This window comes from Podarcis raffonei, chromosome 10 (genome assembly GCF_027172205.1).
Source record: "Podarcis raffonei isolate rPodRaf1 chromosome 10, rPodRaf1.pri, whole genome shotgun sequence".
Lineage (NCBI taxonomy): Eukaryota > Metazoa > Chordata > Lepidosauria > Squamata > Lacertidae > Podarcis > Podarcis raffonei.
In genome coordinates, this window is record NC_070611.1 from 1,701,094 (window position 1) to 1,720,317 (window position 19,224).

The 19,224-nt window shown below is 46.7% G+C and overlaps 1 protein-coding gene across 1 annotated transcript in view; it reads left to right on the top strand.

The window, feature by feature from the left end:
* Positions 1 to 6,935: 6,935 nt before the first annotated feature.
* The window catches only part of CAMK1D (calcium/calmodulin dependent protein kinase ID), a 217,349-nt gene continuing 205,060 nt past the window's right edge, over positions 6,936 to 19,224 (top strand). The window contains exon 1 of the mRNA XM_053405692.1: positions 6,936 to 7,031. Within this exon, the coding sequence (XP_053261667.1) occupies positions 6,940 to 7,031 (92 nt within the window). The 5' untranslated portion in view covers positions 6,936 to 6,939. The remainder of the gene's footprint in view (positions 7,032 to 19,224) is intronic.

Genomic DNA, 19,224 nt, shown 5'->3' on the forward strand with positions numbered 1-19,224 from the left:
GCCTGCAACTCTCCATATCATTGGCCAACTGCCCTCCTCCTTCTTCCAGTACTGACTGGACCTCCTGCCTTGTCTTCGCCTGCTCCATCTCCACCCCACCAGCCCTGATGCACCATCCAGCCAGTTCCATCTCCCACAGCATTCTATAAGAAGCAGGAAGCAAGTACAACTCAGCACAATTGATGCAGTGGATCTAGTACACAGACTTGTTTCAGGATACCCAGAAGACCCTTAGAATGGTGCAGATTGTCTCTGGTCCTCATTCCTCACAATCCTCTCCATTCCTGTATCAACGGGCTCTAAATCACATCTGGTGATAATAGCTGAGGCCTGTGTGGTTGGTTTGACCTTGGCTGCTGAAGTGACCCATTGTGACATTGTTCTAGTGAAGCAGAATTTGTGCTCAATGACAGATTCTTATTACATACAGAGATACATCACACATTTTAAAATCTACACACAAGCCAAATGTTTGTGTTTACGCAACCTGGACCCCTCCTGATTATCTACATGTACGATGAACACTTTTACAAGAGCAAGTATTATTCCCAGCAGGCTGCTGCTCCCGCCTCAGCAGTGCCTATGCTGGCTTGGTCATGTCTGCAGAATGGAAGATGGCAGGATCCCCAAGAACATGATCTACAGAGAGCTGGCTTCAGGCACCAGGCCCATCGGCAGACCAGCTCTGCATTCCAAAGAGACCTACAAACGTGGCATGCAGACAACCACAATCCCCGGAGACTGACAGTCAGGTTGTGCATCCACAGCAGTGACCAGAGGAGGAATGACCGCTGGGAGGAGCCCAGAGAGAAGAAACGTCATGGTGCATCTGCAGCAGCACAACTGGATGCCTGCCTCTGCCCCAGCTGCAACAAAACAGGTCTCTCCCATATCATTCTCTACAGCCACAGAAGGCACTGTCACCTGACAGTTTGACTTCACCCCCAAAGGCACACTCCTCCACTGTCTCCCAAGACAGACAGAGGCCATTGCCATATACTTTAATCTGTCACAACCAGTTAAGTTCAATGGGAATGCCACACTATTCTGTGGAGAGATGTAGCTGTTACAACCACCAGCTTGACCCAATATTAGCAAAGCAAGCAGCATCCTGCATTTGGCAAGTGGGGACAAGTCTGCCTGCTAAGCTGTCTGTCATTTGCAATTGTGTTATGAAGCACAAAAGGTTGTGCTGATGTAACTGACTCCTTGGTGGATAGCATGCTTTTAAAAGGATGTGTCATTCTGCCAAATTCTGCATGACATAACAGCCTTGGACATGCCACTACAAAGTCACTGGGGATGCTGGCTGATGCTGAAGGAATCCATGGAGGCAGCAAACGAAGAGAGCCTATACTTCAGGAGGGGGGAACAACTCTGGTCTGGCATGCTGGATCAAAAAGTGCCCACCACTTATGGACCACTCCTTATAGACTGTCGTGTACACCCACCCGTTAATCACCTGATGACTGCTGGAAAGCTGCAGAACTCGCATTCAAATAGTGCTGAATGCACTCCCCATCATAAAGGAGCTAATGGGAGTGTAGTCATAGCCTGGTGCTCCTGATTGTTCATTTTGAAGTGGTTTTGTTTAAATTAAGCGTTGAATGCAAGCCCCATAGCAAGGATTCAGACATCTTATCAAATCCAGCTTTCTGAGATTCTTCAACTGGAGATGCCAGGATTGAGTTGGGGGCCTTAAACTCAAAGGGCTTTATTTAAAAATATTTATTTCCTACTCCCCGCCCCTAAGGAGATAATAACACTAAACCCCCCCCCACAACCTCCCCATGACAATATAAAACAATAGATGGCACAGCAGCCAAAATATTTCAGTCTATCTGGATTTTCATGGCATGGACCCTGAGAAAGAAATGGAACATTATTTCACAATTCTCCCCAGCCTTGATGCGGTCAGTGCAGCCTTGCTAGGCTTAGGGCTGATTAACACATGCAGGTTCATCATTTGAGGACATCTTGCTCAGTGACCCAGGAGGCTCCTTGATACCTGGTCAGACTATTTGTTCCTCTAGTATTGTCTATTCTGACTGGCAATAGCTCTCCAGGGTCACAGTCAAGAGTTTTCAAATAATTAAACACATCCCTTTAAAAGCAGTGGTGCCACAAAATGACAGGACTTTGCTGCCAGGGCAGGGATTAGCCTTGGTGCTTTTGCCACATTTCTTTTTAAAGGACACCCATACAATTAAGGAGCACCAAGTCTCAACTGGTAAATAAATGAAAACAAAAGAGCAAAACAGGCAATTGCTTGTTGCAGGATACTTGCTCCTGGTCTCTGCATTGCCACGGGCATCGTGGACACTTGCGCGCCCGGCGGCGGGGAGTCCGCCTCGCGCCAAGCCGAAGCAGCATTCTGGAGCTTCACAAGAGAACTGCTGCAAGGAGGAAAGATGGTTGGATCCTTTGTAACAAAGTAGTAGGTTCTGCATAAGTGAGGACGCCCTCCCCAAAATAACATGGGGAGGGGAAGCCCGCCCCTGCCCTCGCCGCCGAGGCTCCATCGGACTGATCTCACTGCCCCGCGGAGGGGAAGGGCGGCCAGGCTCGGCCCTCGGCTCCCTCCGGCGGGGGCGCCCCGTCGCGGCTGGTCGCGCCTCTCCCAAAAGGCCCCGGGACCGCAGCCCCCCCCGCCCCCTTCGATGGGCTTAAATTAACTAACTGCCCGCCTGCAAACCTTGTTGGTAAATTTGCTCTAAACCCTGGAAGCCGTTCTTAATTTTAAAATGTGGAGTTTGCTGTGATTCCTGGGAGATAAAGCAAACAGGTGCTGTCAGTGTGACATTTGAGTATAAAAAAGAATTGCCATTGAAAACCCAGTATGACAGATCAGACTCTGGGGTGAAACGTGCACGTCCCATGACTGAGCCAAGGTAAATGCTGCTTTATTCCGAATCCCAGATGTACAGACGGAGGGGAAGATTCTTTCTCCCAGCTCAAAGGCACTCCACATATTTCTGATTGAGAGCTAAGCACTGGTTGACCAACCTTGCTTGAAACTCCTCCATTTTTAGCAAAGTAGCAGGTTCCGAAATGTTGGCCAGGGAGGGGCTTGGGATGCTGGTGAAAGAGGCCGGAGCAGCCCCTGGAGGGTCAGGGGGGAGCCACGTTAGACTTGGGGGGTCATGTGTGGAAGCCGGCAGCCAAACGTGCGAGGTCTCTGCTGGGATTTAGGCTTCAATCCTATATTTACCTGGGAGAAAGTCCTGCTGAACTCTATAGGGCTTACTACTCATGAAAAAGGACTGCTTTCTTGCAGGCATCTCAGCTCCCCATATGACTTACCTGCCAGAAAGGCAGAGGGCACATTCCCATCACCCCCCATCTTTTCATGGGTCCTACACGTTTCCACCCCTTTTGTGTATGTTGGTGTACACACCAGGGAGGTGTTGACCACAATGATGTGTTTTCATACCTTTGTTATTTTTTAAAAATAAAATATTTATTAAGATTTTCAAGAAGTTACAAAATAGAAAAAAGAAAGAAAAATACAGAAGAAGAAAAAAAAAAGTTAATAAAAACAATTCAGTCATCACATATTTTTCATTTACTTATTTCCCGGACCTCCTCACGCCTTCCTTCTCTGCATTCCAGTTCAAATTATTACCTCAGCAAATCCCTTCTTTAGACATTTTTATAAGAGCCAAATAATTTCATTTCAACATTTTCCTAACATTCATCAATATTATAAAACAATCCTAATGATAAAAATAAAAAAGTAAACAATCCAATCTTCGTCCAGCGTCCCTTCCTCCTGGTCCCGGGTTTTGTCAGTCCTTTTTATCCTATTAATCTAGCACATTAACCTGGCAATCTTATGTCCGAGGCCCTCAAGTCTCTTCCATGTTCCTTCCGCTGCTCTTCTTCATATTTTCCTTTTATTCATGGGAACTCCAGCTTGGTGATGTTTTTGACCCTTTTCAACAAAAAAGTCCCTTTTCCATAGTCCAGACTAGACTCGATGTAGTATTTAAGAACATGTTCCAGATTCCCTTCAAAGTTAAGAGCCCCCACAGCTCCAAACATCTGACGGCCCCTTTCCAGACTCAAAAAGTCCAAATCTCCCTGTATAGGGGGGTCTATCCAACCCCCCATTTCCAAACCAAACCAAATTTTATCTTTCCAAATCTGGTCTTTTCCAAGTTCATTTGTCAAATCCAAAAATTTATATTCCTGCTGGGCCGCAACTCCTTCCGTCTCTGGCACCCAAGATTCAGCAAAATCCTCTTCTCTCAACTGTTCTGTCATGGCACGCTCCTGTTTTAGTTCCTGGGTGGGCTCCATATAGTTTCCCACTACCTGTTCAAAGGTTCTGGCAGCATTAGTCATCAAATCCGTCTTCTGGCTTAACTGGTCCAGTAGGGCATTTATTTTGCAGAAAGCACCCAACAGTGCTTCTGCAGACATTGTCCTGCAAGGTCACTAACCCTTTCCCACAGTTGTAATCAGTAACAGCTGCAAGTTCCCAGGGATTAGTTACAATTTCACAGTTCCCCTCTAGGGGGAAAAGCTTCTGGTTGTTCTTTCTCTTAAAAAACAATAGCAATTTTGTCCATATTTGTTCTTTTAAAATGCAAAAGGAGGCAATGGAATCACTATGTTTCTCTTCTTTTAACTATCTGTCAAAATCATTTGTTTCTGGTCAATGAGCTTCAGACGTCAATTCTGACACCCCGCTCCAGGATCAGGACGGTGGAAAATTACTTTGCTTTAGATTCACTTCTGCAGGTTTAAACAGCTCAAAAAAGAGATCCCCCTTCTTCTCCTGCTACCGAAGGGGGGTTCAGCGATTTTAAATGGTGAAAGTCAATCCTTTGAAAGTGATTTTTAAGGCTCTAGTTTGCTTTGTCTTTGCTTTGTTCTGGCTACAGGGAAACGGAAGGCTGACTTCCTGTTTAAGCCTTTCCGTTTCAGTACCAAATTAAGATGAATTTTTAAGTCCAAATTCCTTTCTATTTTGCCAGTTCTTATTTAAAGTCCAAATATTCAATGTTCCAGTACTCATGGTTAGTTATTTTAGATGCCTAATTGTCCCAGGAAAAAGGCAGCGCTCTCCGGCAACGGCTATGCGGCTACGCTCCGCAGAAAAAGCGATTGACTCACAGCACTGCGCCACTTCCCCCTCTTCGCTTCGGAGCCCGTTTGTGGGTTCCTTTGCGGGTTGGGGGGGCGCTGAGGGTGCCCGCCAAGTCCCACGGTCACAGGCTTCATCCGCCTGTGATTTCCAGAAGGGTCCCCGCTTCGCCGCAGCGGAAAGGACCCGTTTCATGCGGAGCTGGTCCCTCCAGTTCAGAGGGAGTCCGCCATTGCCGATGGCACCACCCCGGAAGTCACACCTTTGTTAGAGACAAACAGCTTAGGGATACAGATGTGAAGCTGGTGTGAGAAGCAACTCATCCAACAGTAATATCTTATAACAAGGTGTGTATGTATTTTGGATAACGGTCATGTGAACACAAAAACTCAACAGTGTACATTAACATTACAGTGTACATTAACCAGGAATGTGAACACAGCCATATAGGCGCTGGACAAAATGAATAATTTGTTCTTAGGGTATTATAGCATCCTAAATGAAAACAACAACATTAATAGCCTATAGAAATTATTAATCCGAATAATAAATTCTTAGCTAGGATGGGGATAATGATACTTGGAAGTCAGGGTGAGAATTGTGCTGAAGAAAAAAGACAAGCGCAGGGAGTTCTATTCAGAGTAGGCTCATTTAAGTTAATGCGGCACAACGGGTCTGGCTGTTAAGCAGGCTGGTGGTTGGAGGCCACCCAGGGATGGCTGTGGGCAGGGGTTGGGCTAGATGACCCTCGAGGTCCCTCCATTCTGCGATGAACAGGCTTCTTCCTTCAGTGGGTCCTTAGTGGCAGACCACCCGCATTCATCTGTACCGGGTCAATACTGCATTTCAGGAAATGGCGAGCTCTTTCAAGTTTTCTAACTGCCTCGATTCTGCAATGGCAATGGAACACCTCCTTGCTATCTCTCTCGTTCCGGACGGAGAAGAAGGCTGCAGCTGAAAGCGAAAAGGCGGCGTCCCTGTTGGCACGGCTGACGCTCCTCGGCGAAGCCCCGGCTCGGCTCCGAATCTGCCCCGCGGAGAGAGGCCGGAGCCGGGGGTCGCTGAGCGGCGCCGGCGCCCAGCTTTCGAGGCCGCTCGGCGAGGCCCCTTTCCGGCGCCGGGCGCCCCGCGGCTCCGGCTGGGGCTGGCCATGCAGGGCTGCGCGGGCCGCTCCGCGTCGGACGCGGGGAGAAAGGGGAGCCGAGAAAGGGGCGCGCGGGTCACCGGCGGGCCGCCGTGTCTACACACACACACACACACACACATATAGAATCCTTTTGCTGCAATGCGAATTTGTCTCGAGTCCTTCCGAAGGCGGCGGCGGGAAGGGAAGCCTGGAGGAGGCGCGCGGGGGGGGGCGGCGCGGGGGGCGGCGGCTTGGCTGGCTGCCTCGCTTCCCCGCCCGGCCATTTCCATAACAACCAAGCGCAGCCCAATGTGTCGCCCAAACGCCGCTGCGCCGCGTCCCTCGGGCTGCAAAGTTCCTTCTGGGCTGCGAAAGAGCCGCCAAGCGAGGGGGGGGGCCCGGTAATATAGAGGCCGAGGCGAAGGCGGACCTGGGGAGGCGGGAGCTGGCCTGTCGCGGCTCGGCCGGCCCCTGAGCGCGCTGCTCTGCCCGCTTTCTGGTGGGGCGGCGGGAGGGGAGGCTGCCGAAAAGGGGCCGGGAGGGAGAGCGGAAAGGCGGCGCGGAGGAGGAGAAGCCGCGGCGGCAGCAGCAGCAGCAGCAGCAGCAGGAAGTGGGCGCGCGAGGCAGCGGCGGCGGCGGCGAGCCGAGCGGAGGAGCCGCCGAAGAGAAAGCAAAAGCCGCCCGGGCTGCTGCTCCTCCTGGCCGCGCGCTGCGCCCAGCCATGGCCCGCGAGAACGGCGAGGACGGCTCCTCGTGGAAGAAGCAAGCCGACGACATCAGCAAGATCTTCGAGTTCAAGGAGACCCTGGGCACGTAAGTGGCCGCGCCAGGCAGCGTCCGGGCTGGGCACCGGCGGGGCGGGCGAGGGGGCTCCGGCCCGGCAGCGGCGCAAGGGGGAGCGGGAGTCGGACAGATGCGCAGCTCGCTGCCTTGGGACCAGGAGAGCGCTCCCTTCTCCTCCCTCGGGGCAGAGTCCCTCCTCGCTCCCCGTCTATGTGGAGCGGGAATGCCAGGTTTGCCTGGGACCCCCCGTCCCCGTCCAGGAGCCCCGGGCACCAGGTGCCGGGGCTCAGCGCAGAAGTCCGGGCTGAGCGCGAGAGAGCGAGGAGACGGGGCGCTGCTGGGCATGGGATGGGCATGCGGACAGGGCACATGTGCTGCGGCATTTGGGGGCCGTGCTGGCATGCGCGTGTTTCAGTTTTCAGAGGGCGCCGTGGACATAATTTGACACTTGGGCAGATCCCGTGTTTGCATGTCCGCGCATCCTTGGAGGCTGCTGCATTATAGCCGTGCGAGAGGGAACTTGGGCTGGGCAGCTCTCCCTGGGGAACATAGTTCAGCCAGAGGGTATGAAGCAAAGCAGTGCAGTATTTTAATGTTCACATTTGCAAATGCCAGTATATGAGAAGGCAGGTGTGCTGGTGAAAGTGTGCGCGCATGTGTCGTCTGCTATTGAGATTTTTAAGGTCTTATGAATCCTTGAAAAGGCGCTGTTCAAATACGCCGTGCTTTTTGCATTGCGTAGATCACAAGCTACTTTGAAACAGTGGCAATGATAACTGCCCTTTTCTTTTGGGGGCAAAATGCATGCTGTCATATAGGAATCAGGAGAGTCAGCTGTACATATTAATAGCAATGGAATTTAAAAGGACAGCGTAAATATGGTTTGACTTTTATGCTTTCTTCTAAAGCTGACTGCAGAGTCTATTCATAGAAAGAAGAGCAGAATAATCAGAGTGGATTGGCTGTGGGGTTTTCCCAGTTCATTGGTGTAGCTTAACTGTTGTTGCTAGAGTATGCCCTCCCCCCTCTTTATTTATAGTGCTTGGATACACAGATTAGCAAAACAGATTTTTTTTAAAAAAATTTTTTTGTCTGAATCAACATACTCAAATAGTTTAAAGGAACAAGGTGTGATAGGAAAATAGTTTTCAGTTTAGCAGTTGTTTTTTAAATAAGATGTTCTAGGTGCAGATGGCTGTGTATTGTAGGAAAGGTCAATAGACGGACTGCTATGTAGTTGTTGATTTTAGGTTTGTATACACATCTGGCTCTGCTGTAAGTGCAGCTGCATTTTTAATGCTATGCCTCTTTAGGATAGCTTAGGTGATAATTATTATGGCAGTATTAACTTGTACTACACTTGCTGCACCCTGCCCGTACAATAAAAACCTCACGCTAGCATTGTCATGACATTTCTGTTTCGCTGTATTTCATGGGGGAAGTTTGTTGAAAATGTTACTATCCTGATTTTCTGAACGTGAGTGCAGCAATCGGACATTTAGCATGGAGGTGGTTTATGCAGGTTGGTATTGATTAGGCATTCATAATAGGTAGCAAAACATATATTTCACTTTATGTGTGTGCTGCTCTATGGATATTAGCACTATTTTTTGTCCCTGGGTGTTTGCTAATAACTTGTACTATCAAGACTTTGTATAATAGAAACAAGCCTTTTCTTGTCATGTAATAATTAATATTAGCTAAACTGTGTGGGAGAGCACAGAGTCATCATAAGAGACTCATTTAAGAAGCAGTATAGCAATTATAAAATTTTACCTCTATGCCTATTTAGAAATGCACTCTGCACGAGTTTGGATGCTTGAGATGGTGTAAAAGGTATTTGACTTTGGGGACAATTCCAGCGCTGCCACTGACTAGAATGCCTATCAGTAAATACTGCATAGTGGCGTCATCTTGCCCTGAAGGTGATGCATTGATTCAAATGGTTTCCTGTAGCTTGTGCCAAAGAAAATAATTACGTTTACTACTAGATCACTTGTGCCATTGACTTTTAATTGGTTAGTGTTGTAATTTATGATCTATGACCACAAAGCTATATTTAACTATATAGTTGTCAACTTGGAGGTTTTGTGGTTTTCTTTATTATAAAACACCTGGACTTAATTTTATGCATGAAAGTTAGGACCAGGAAAAGTTTGGTTAAGAATACAACAGGGTTGCCAACATTTTCGCCAATTTCTATTTTAAGCCATTTCATTATGCCCTGGGTTGTGTGCGCTCGTAAAAAAACCCAAAACCAAATTCTGCTCAACACAATCTAACTGCTGTATCAAGGAAAACTGGATTCTGTGACTTGTATAACTTACGCAATTTAAACTTAATTTATTTTACAAGGAATAATGGATTCTGCAATTCCTCCTATTTTGCCTGTTGCACTCTGACTTGGTTTGCCACAGGAAGGAATAAGGAGGTCTTCAGGGAACTGGAATCCTTCCCTGCCATTGGAAGACTTATTCATCCATCCATCTGGCTTATGAGATTTCACCACACTTTTCCTACATGCTTTCAAATATATGCTCACTACTATGAGGGTTAGAGCCTGGTTTTTAAAATGAGAACTGTGACTCTCAGGTTAGATTCTGCACCTAACAAACCCTGTACCTTGGCTGTGCTCCTTGGAATTGTGACACATACACAGGACACCACATTACAATTAAGGCTGCAATCCTAAACTCTTACCTAGAAGTTGTTGTTGTTTAGTCATTTAGTCGTGTCCGACTCTTCGTGATCCCATGGACCAGAGCACGCCAGGCACTCCTGTCTTCCACTGCCTCCCGCAGTTTGGTCAAACTCATATTAGTAGCTTCGAGAACACTGTCCAACCATCTCGTCCTCTGTCGTCCCCTTCTCCTTGTGCCCTCCATCTTTCCCAACATCAGGGTCTTTTCCAGGGAGTCAAGTCTTCTCATGAGATGGCCAAAGTATTGGAGCCTCAGCTTCAGGATCTGTCCTTCCAGTGAGCACGCAGGGTTGATTTCCTTCAGAATGGATAGGTTTGATCTTCTTGCAGCCGATGGGACTCTCAAGAGTCTCCTCCAGCACCATAATTCAAAAGATTCAATTCTTCGGCGATCAGCCTTCCTTATGGTCCAGCTCTCACTTCCATACATCACCACTGGGAAAACCATAGCTATACGGACCTTTGTTGGCAAGCTCATGTCTCTGCTTTTTAAGATGCTGCCTAGGTTTGTCATTGCTTTTCTCCCAAGAAGCAGGCATCTTTTAATTTCGTGGCTGCTGTCACCATCTGCAGTGATCATGGAGCCCAAGAAAGTAAAATCTCTCACTGCCTCCATTTCTTCCCCTTCTATTTGCCAGGAGGTGATGGGACCAGTGGCCATGATCTTCTTTTTTTGATGTTGAGCTTCAAACCATATTTTGCGCTCTCCTCTTTCACCCTCTTTAAAAGGTTCTTTAATTCCTCCTCACTTTCTGCCATCAAGGTTGTGTCATCTGCATATCTGAGGTTGTTGATATTTCTTCCGGCAATCTTAATTCCGGCTTGGAATTCATCCAGCCCAGCCCTGCACAGCATAGTTCATAGCTTCTCTGAGTTATTCAAGCCCCTTCGCCACGGCAAGGCAGTGATCCATGAAGGGGCTTACCTAGAAGTAAGCCCCATTTAATTCTGTGGGATTTACTTCTGAGTAGACATGGTTGGGATTGCACTGTAAGATAGCAATCCCATGCATATTCAGCCCGGATGTGCTTCTGGATAAATATGCATAGCTCTAAAAGCCTGGCTTAGCATTATGGTCCAAACCAGAGGTTGTGGTTTGTTTCACGCCAGACAAACCATGATGATAAGTCAAGGTTTGTTCTTGGCTTGTTAGTAACAGTTTGTTTGAACAAAGCAAACCATGATCCCTTGGTTGGATGTAATACTAACCTAGGATTTTGGCTAATTTCCTTTGCATGCTAGCAGAGAGCAGCCAAACTGCCCAGACAGGTAGGTGCATGGTAAATCATTAATGATAGCATACCATGGCATGAGAAGCGAGCCATTGTCTACCTTTCCCATCTTTATTAATTTTCCAAAATGCTTATGGAATGGGTCAAGTCTGTGTTATTTTTTTCATGTAGTCCTGAGTCATAAGCAGTGTAAAGCTGGATTGATTTACAGTCAGCTGGAATGGTGACTTCATTTTTATGCAGTCATATAAGCTACATGGAAAAAATTGAATTCCTTGGAGCAGCGGTGGAGGAAGCCACTCGGGCATCTCGGGTGGCACGCCATAGGGATGGGGCGAGCCTCCCATACGCAGAGCCTCTGGAGTCTGCCTGCCTCCTCCCACTCAGCCGCCCTACAGCTGGGGGGAGGCAGTGGGCAGACAGTTTGGGCAGCGCAGAGCCACCCAAGCCACCGTGTCTCCCAGGAGAGACATTGCAGGCCCCGTAGTGAGTGCCGCCTGGCATCACCACAGTGGTGACACCCGGGGCGGACCGCCCCCACCGCCCCCCTTCCTCCACCCCTGCCTTGGAGACCTGAACACTTACGTTCTGCTTCCAATTCTCCTGGCTCATATAGAGGAGATAGATAGGCTTTTAAGTGAAAAATAACATGTGTAAGGCCTAGGAGAATGGTTTGATTGAATGCTTTTCAACTGGTGGTACTTGTAAAACCTGACATACTTTGAAGTACCACTGGCTGAAAAGCACTGGTCACGGGAGCTGCTGTAGACATTGTGAGGAAAATGAGCCATGAATGAGTGAGTGAGGCTGAAATTTCATTGGCTTTTGCTGTTCTAAAAGGGCCCTTAGGTTACCAAGACATGCATTTGTGCACAGTGTGTAGCTTGGGCCTGAATGAGAGTATGTGTGTGCCAGAAGCAGCAAAGGTTCCCTGATGTTTCTCCCCACACAACCACTTGAAGCTGGATCTTTTACATCAGAGATGGGGAACCTGTTGCTAAAATACAGCTACAATAATCCCTGACCATTGGCCATGCTGGCTGGAGTCAAACAACATCTGGAGGGCTACAAGTCTTTCAGTTCTATGTCTATTTTTGCTTAGAAAAGTAAGTGCTATTTAATTCAGAGGTTTAGTCCCAAGTAAATATGCAGAAGATTGCAGCCTTGTTGCATACACTTACTTAGGAGTAAGTTCTAGTGAACTTTCAGCCTAATCTTATGCAGAGCTGCACATGCCTAAGGCCACTGATGTAAAAATTCACAAAACAAGTTCCACTACCAAAAAACCTCTATTTGTCATATATTCTGTCATCGTAGCCAATACCAGTACTGATTTCTGACTGCTTATAGCTTCTGATAGGAGAATGCCAAACTGAAATAATTATATATTCTAATCTTGTTTCTGCTGCACCTTTTAAAAGGCTTTGAGCATGTATGTTTTATAGTAGCTACTTTTATAGAATTTACTAATAGCTAAAAGCTTTGTCCATTGTTCCTTAGTCATGTCTATGAGGCAACTAGAAATTAATGCAAATTATTTTGGATAACTCTGGTAATTTTGTTAGTTCAACTACCATGACATAATTTTATAATTTAATTTTGCCCCAATACTGAAACTGAACCATATTCTGCACTGACATGTGTTAGTGAGTGTTGATCATATGACTCATAGGTTTTTGTTTGTTGAAGCAAGCATCCTAACATTAGCTTCTTATGCTACCAGTTCATCATTGTAGTGCACAACTGGGACCATGGGAGGAAGGGTTGAAATAATATTTCTTCTGGTTCCTAGGATGGGGCAAAACTAGGCTTTATTTCACCCGGGTCCAAGACCCAGTTTGCCCCCCAACACGTTCGCATGCACACACACACACAGGCTGGGAGCCTCAATGGCACCCCTCTGGGGGTTTTACCTGGGGCAAAAGCCCTGGCTATCCCCCCCCCCCGTAGCTACGGCTCTGCCTAGGATCTAATAGCACCGTTTTTTAAACTAGTCTTGTGGAAAGCTGGGATAATATTTACATTTCTGGCTCTCACATGCGATTTTTAGGAGTCTGGTTGATGAGGTGTCTGCAGTTGTCCCAACACTGATGGCAAGTGCCCCAGAGACAGGCAAGTTTATGACAGAACAGTGCTTTTTCATGCGTGTCCCATGGCAACCCCGATGCCCCATTCAGGAAAGGGTGCCCCCTTTAGACCATGACACTTGTTCCTCTGTTTCTGACCACCATCAATTCCTAGCAGTGTTTCCCCCCTGGGTGAACTCAAGGGCATGCAGGGCTGGCCTCTTTCCCCACCAAATGTTAAAAGTGTGGCATTCACTATAACAATTTCATGGTGAGTACCAGAACTTTTTGGCTGAGGAGGGGAAAGCACCAGAGGAGCGCTGGAAATAGTGTGTGCGCATGCGCACGGGTGCTCCTCTGACCCGGGAGAGTGTGTGTGTGCACACACCCTGGCCCATCCTCCGATGGACGGAGAGTCAACCGGCCCAGCCTCCGATTAAGGTTGCCGACCTCTGAGTTAGACAAACTGTTGCATCCTCTTGAAAATCTTCAAGGCCTTCTTCAATTTCAAACTGACACAAACATGTTTTGGCAGTGGTTTTTATTTTTTATTTTGTACTAAGCTTACATATTGTAAGGGAGCTTAAGCAAGATGCTCACCAGATAGACATTGAAAAGTAGAGTCTATACATTTCTCTCTCTCTCTCTCTCTCTCTCTCTCTCTCTCTCTCTCTCTCCTTGCATTCCGTTGTATCTATTATCTTCTCATAATTAAAAATGTAATCCCTATTTTATCTTACGTAGAATGTATTTATTTTAAACATTTCAAGGCCATGCTCACTTACATTAACAATCATAAACTGCAATAGCACAGCTCAATAAAACCCTCTCATTTAAAACAGTTGTCTAAAACAATTCACAGGCCAGCAGCACATCATAATAAGCTAGAACTTTAAAAAATGATTGACATAATAACCAAAGAAAATTAAAGGAATTACAGGCCCCTGCAGAGTATATGCTTTCTCAGTTAGGATGTATGAACATCATGGTGGTATATTTTAAAACAGATTTTGATTACAGTTATATTACTCAGAAACAGAGCAAAGATATATGTTTGCTAATTATTATTACTGTTGTAATGTTGTTAAAAGGTAAAGGTAAAGGTACCCCAGTCGTGACCGACTCTGGGGTTGCGTGCTCATCTCGCTTAAGAGGCCGGGAGCCAGCACTGTCCGAAGACACTTCTGGGTCATGTGGCCAGCGTGACGAAGCTGCTCTGGCGAGCCAGCACCAGCACAGCGCACGGAAACGCCGTTTACCTTCCCGCTATAAAGCGGTACCTATTTATCTACTTGCACTTGGGGGTGCTTTCGAACTGCTAGGTGGGCAGGAGCTGGGACCGAGCGACGGGAGCTCACCCCACCGCGGGGATTCGAACCGCCGACCATGCGATTGGCAAGTCCTAGGCGCTGAGGTTTTACCCACAGCGCCACCCGCGTCCCTTTGTAATGTTGTTAATTGTTGCTTTTACTGTATCATTGATGCACAAATCAGTCTGCAAAGCGATAAACATGACAGATGCAGCTCAGGAGATTCTTTTCAAGTCTCCCTTGCTTCATTAAGCTGTTGCAAATAATAACTTTTCAGTTCATGCTTGTTTTCATACTCTTGAAAATGAGTGAAAATTAGGTCCTATTAAGTAGGTCCTCTTAAGTGTTGACTATGACTCTTGGATATGTGAACACCATTACTGGTGGCAAGTTGAGAACCATATTATCTAAGTTTGTAACAACCAGGCAAGCCCAAATGAAACAATTATGATCTTTTGCTTATACATCATTTTCAAGGACAGTGGTAGCAGTGTAAACATGCCCCAGATCCACAGTTCTGTGATGTGTTCTGTGTCATACAAATAAATGCCCAAAGCCAGTGATTTTTTTCTAGGAAAAATGGTGTAGGTACTGCGGACTGTTGAGTACCGCCAGAAAAAAAGCACTGATCCCAAGGTTTGGGACACCAACTGTGCAAATGATGGTGCCTCTTTTCAAAAGGAGAGTCCAGGGAGCATGTCAGTTGCTGGGTCAAGGTCACAGCTGATGCCTAGCCTTGTATCGTAGGGTCTGCTGTGGCTTATAATCTTGTAACCTGTAGCCTGCTGTATGCTGGAACACTACATTGATTTTTGGAATAAACCATTTAAACCTAATAACTGTGACAATAGCTCAAGCCCCGAGTCTAAAAGTGGGAGCTGGAACAATATGTGCTTTTTGCCTTGTTCGAAAGGATGGTTTTATTCTTATGCATTTCTGTGCAAATTTAATCAGTCAGTTGAATGATAATTGACAATGCAATCATTCATGTGCTTACTCAGAAGTAATTTCTACTGTGTTCAGTGGGGCTTTCTCTGGAAAAGTGCATAGATTTGCAGTCTGAGACTCGTACAAGTTTTGTTCTCGTTCCCTTCTCACACGCCACTCGCCCTCGTGGGACAGGGAGCACTGCAGTGTGGCCCTGTCCTGCCATCCAGGTGCATACATGATTATTCAGGCAGGGCAGATCACGTGGCTCTTTTCAACAGACTTCTCACTCCCCTCTCTGGTCAGGGAGTTCCAAGATTGCTACCATAGAAACACAATACTTTCATTTGGCCAGTAATGTAAAGGGAAGATGTAACAGCTGAATAGAGATTCTGACTAGCTTGTTCTCACTATCATTTCTGTCCATTCTCCTAGGAGTGGAAAAACCTTGATTATATTAGGAAATATGTGTGAATTTGAAAACCAAGGAAAATGTCATTATATTTGAAGTGGAAAATTTATTTAGAATGCGGTGCTGTGCTGGTGGGGGGAGTTAAATGTTTCTGAGGGTGCAGTGGCTTGGATCTAAAAGCTACTTTCAGCTGTGCTGTGGGTCATTTGTCCTTTTCCACTTCTCTGTGTGCAGCCCTCCCCCGAAGAGCTGCTTTGGAGGATCCCTTCACCCCCTCCTCTGCTGCAAGAGGGGCACCTGCCTTTGGATCCAAACCTTTATATTCCCAGTGAAGTTATGAACTACAAAATGTGTTTTTCCCTTCTACTTTAGACAAAATAGTTTTTGAGTAGAAAAGTAAAAGAACTCTAAGTAGCCTCTATCTCTGAGAGGCTTAAAGCAGTTTTCACACATCTTTAACATCCTCTTTACTGTTTGTGGCTTTCCTGATCAACTGACTTGAACATATGCCAACATCTACTGCTGCGTTTGCTTGGTGCTGCTGTTGTGGTTTCTTTTTAATTATAGCCCAGGGAAAGTGATGCTCCTTTGATGGATTTAGTGAGGTGGTGAATATGATATGAAGCACTCTTGTTCATGTATTTACATCTGTGAACTTTTCTCCAGGGTAGGGAAGAACCAGACACTTGCCTTTTTGTTGCACAGGTGTGGTGCCAGCCAGGTAGGGTGGTTGCCGGCCTAATAGTAGTTTCTCGTAATTAGCACCTTTCTGAAGAGCAGAGCCATTGGCCTGGACACCTGCTATGGTTGCCCAGGGCAACCCCAAGATTCCCTTGGGGAGCTGGCAGTTCAACCCACATTTACCCCTGCAATTGATTTGGCTCAGTGCCTCCAGCACCTGCAATGACAGGACTGCGGCAGAAGTGAAGAAAAAACACACAATTAAAGTACATCTACTATCATTACTATGAAGAACGCAAAACTCTGCATAGCAAAGACTGGTTGCAAATGCAGGTCACTGCTGCAACAAGGACATGAATCGGGGTGATGGCAATGGGCAAGCTCCACTAGCAGACTAGAGGAGAAAGGTTCCCTCTCAGGTCCACCCCAAAGCCAGTTGCTTCAGCCTGATGGTTCCAGGGATCTGCCTCTCCTCCTGCCATGCAGCGTGGCTGAATGGCAACCAAAACAGCCAATCGGCCAACCCCAGAAAACAAGAGGGGAAGACTCCAGATGCGTCTTAGGCTGCTCCCCCAACCAATGGGTTCAAAGGAGGATCTCAGTAAGTGGGAAACCTGGGGATTTTGCTAAATTGTACCTTACTTGAGACTTCACTATATCAGATGGCTGCAGTGCATTTTTAAGCTTCACCCTCCTGTGGTAATAATTGTTCCATTGCTGAGACAATCATTCTTGGTAGGACTCCTGGGGTTCTTTGCTTTGTCTTGTGAATAATGTCTTCATTATGCATACAAACCAGAAAGCAAAGCAAGTTAAGATATCAAGCTTTTATGTAAACAGACCAAATTATGTTAAGATGAAGTAAATACAGTAACAGAGGAGAGAGAAGGGCTGCATGAATTTTCCATTACATGATCAGTTCATTCTTGCTATTAAAATCCCGCTTCTGAAGGTTTCTTTTTCTGTTTCTTTTTGAGTAAGACTACTGTTGCTCAGTATAGCCAATAAGACAAAGAAGAAAAGCCACTGAAATATCTCAAATTTGTACATAAATAATTCAACATTTCAGTAGTTGAGACAAAATCAACACCATCACTCAAAAGCTTTACAAAACTAGTTCAAAGTATGAGGTGAACCAAAATGTTAATGTTCTTTCCATAAAATACTTTCAAATCCATGTTGGTTTGCTCTATTTCCCACCACCATCAGAGTCCAGCTGGCTAGGACATGATGCAGGGCCTTCTCATTTGTGGCACCTGGAGTATGGCATTCCCTACCATGGGAGGCCTGATTTCTTCCCTTCTCCCCCTTTGAAGGATTTTCAAAGAATTGTGAAGACTTTTTTGATTCATCAATATTTATTCTAATTTTGTTCCCTTCCTGCTGGAAGAGCAACACTAAAACGAATGAGTAGGAAGCTTACAAGCAATGTCACCCTCTAGACAGAGGCAGGTGGTGGATGGTATGGCAGTGACCCATTTGCTGCAAAGGGGAGGCTCCAGTGCTGGAGAGGCACCAAAGGGAGCCCTGGTCGCAGTAAATTCTACCCTCTTAGTCTGGTACATCAGCTGCAGGAATGGCTTTGGTCACTCATGCTCTGGCCATCTCCATACTTGACTATTGCAATGCACTTCATGTGGGGCTGCCTCTGAAGATGGTTTGGAAATACCAATAGTGCAAAATGCAGCAGCCAGGATGCCAGCCGGGGTCAGATGCTACTTTTGTGCCAGCTGCATCTGCTACTGCACCTGTGTATGTTCCAGTTTGCAATCTAAGATCTGCATCTGAGGTCCTACTTGTGTGCCTGCCAGTGAAATTGGTTAGGTTGGTGAGCACATGAAAGAGGACCTCCTTGGTGGTGGTCCTGCAATTGTGGAACTCTCTGTTCATTCAGTTCTGACATTCAAGAAGCCCTTTAAAATCCTATTTATTTATTTACACTCCACCTTTTCCCCTGACAGGGATTCAAGGTGGCTTACAGATAAAAATAAAAACAGCTGAAAATGTAGGGGGAAAATCATTAAAACCAATGAAACACTGATAGAATTAAAACTATATGCATATACTAACAATAAAAACAGCACAATGTCAATCCCCTCATTGTAAGCAGTCGGTTGGCAGGAATAAGAAGTGGGTGGCATAAAAGCTCAGCAACATGGATTTGGTGCAACTAAGGTTTGGGTGTGGAACTGGACAAAATGTGCAAAGCCCTACACATACACTTAGTATTGATATAATGCTTTAAAAATTCAAGGCACTTTGCATGAATAGTTTGTAACCTACACAGCAGCCCTGTCAGTTAGGCCAGTGGCGGAGCTTCATGCTCTGGCACCAGGGGCGGAGAGCAGGCGGGGGTGGGGCTGGCGCATGTTCTGGGGGTGTGACATGCTGCCTGCAGGGGTGGGGTGCGCATTCTGGGGGTGGGGCGGCAGCCGCAACGGAACCCCACTGGGATTGTGCTGCCGGGGGCTGGGTGCTCCCCCGCCCCCTCTTCCTCCGCCAGTGAGTTAGGCCTTATCCCTTGATTGCAGGTGGGGAGGAAAGCTAAGGCTGAGCGAGAAGAGTGCCCAAGGTCGCGCAGTGAGTTTGTGGCAGCAGCAGGAGTTGAACCAAGGACTTCCTCATGGAGAGCTTTGTCCGGCCCTCTTCAAGCACCCTCACTTCCCATTCCTTTCATGAGTTTGAGGTAATATCTGATGAAGGCTGCTTCTCTTAGCCACCATGGTATACCAGGGAGCTCTCAGATATAGAGAGGTTCACACAGATGGCTGAACTTGCTATTCACATCTATTTATTTATTTTAAGAATTTTCATACCACTTAATAATGCCATTTCTGAGCAGAGTATAATAGGGATACAGGAAGACTACCAAAGAGATATAGCACAACATCAGT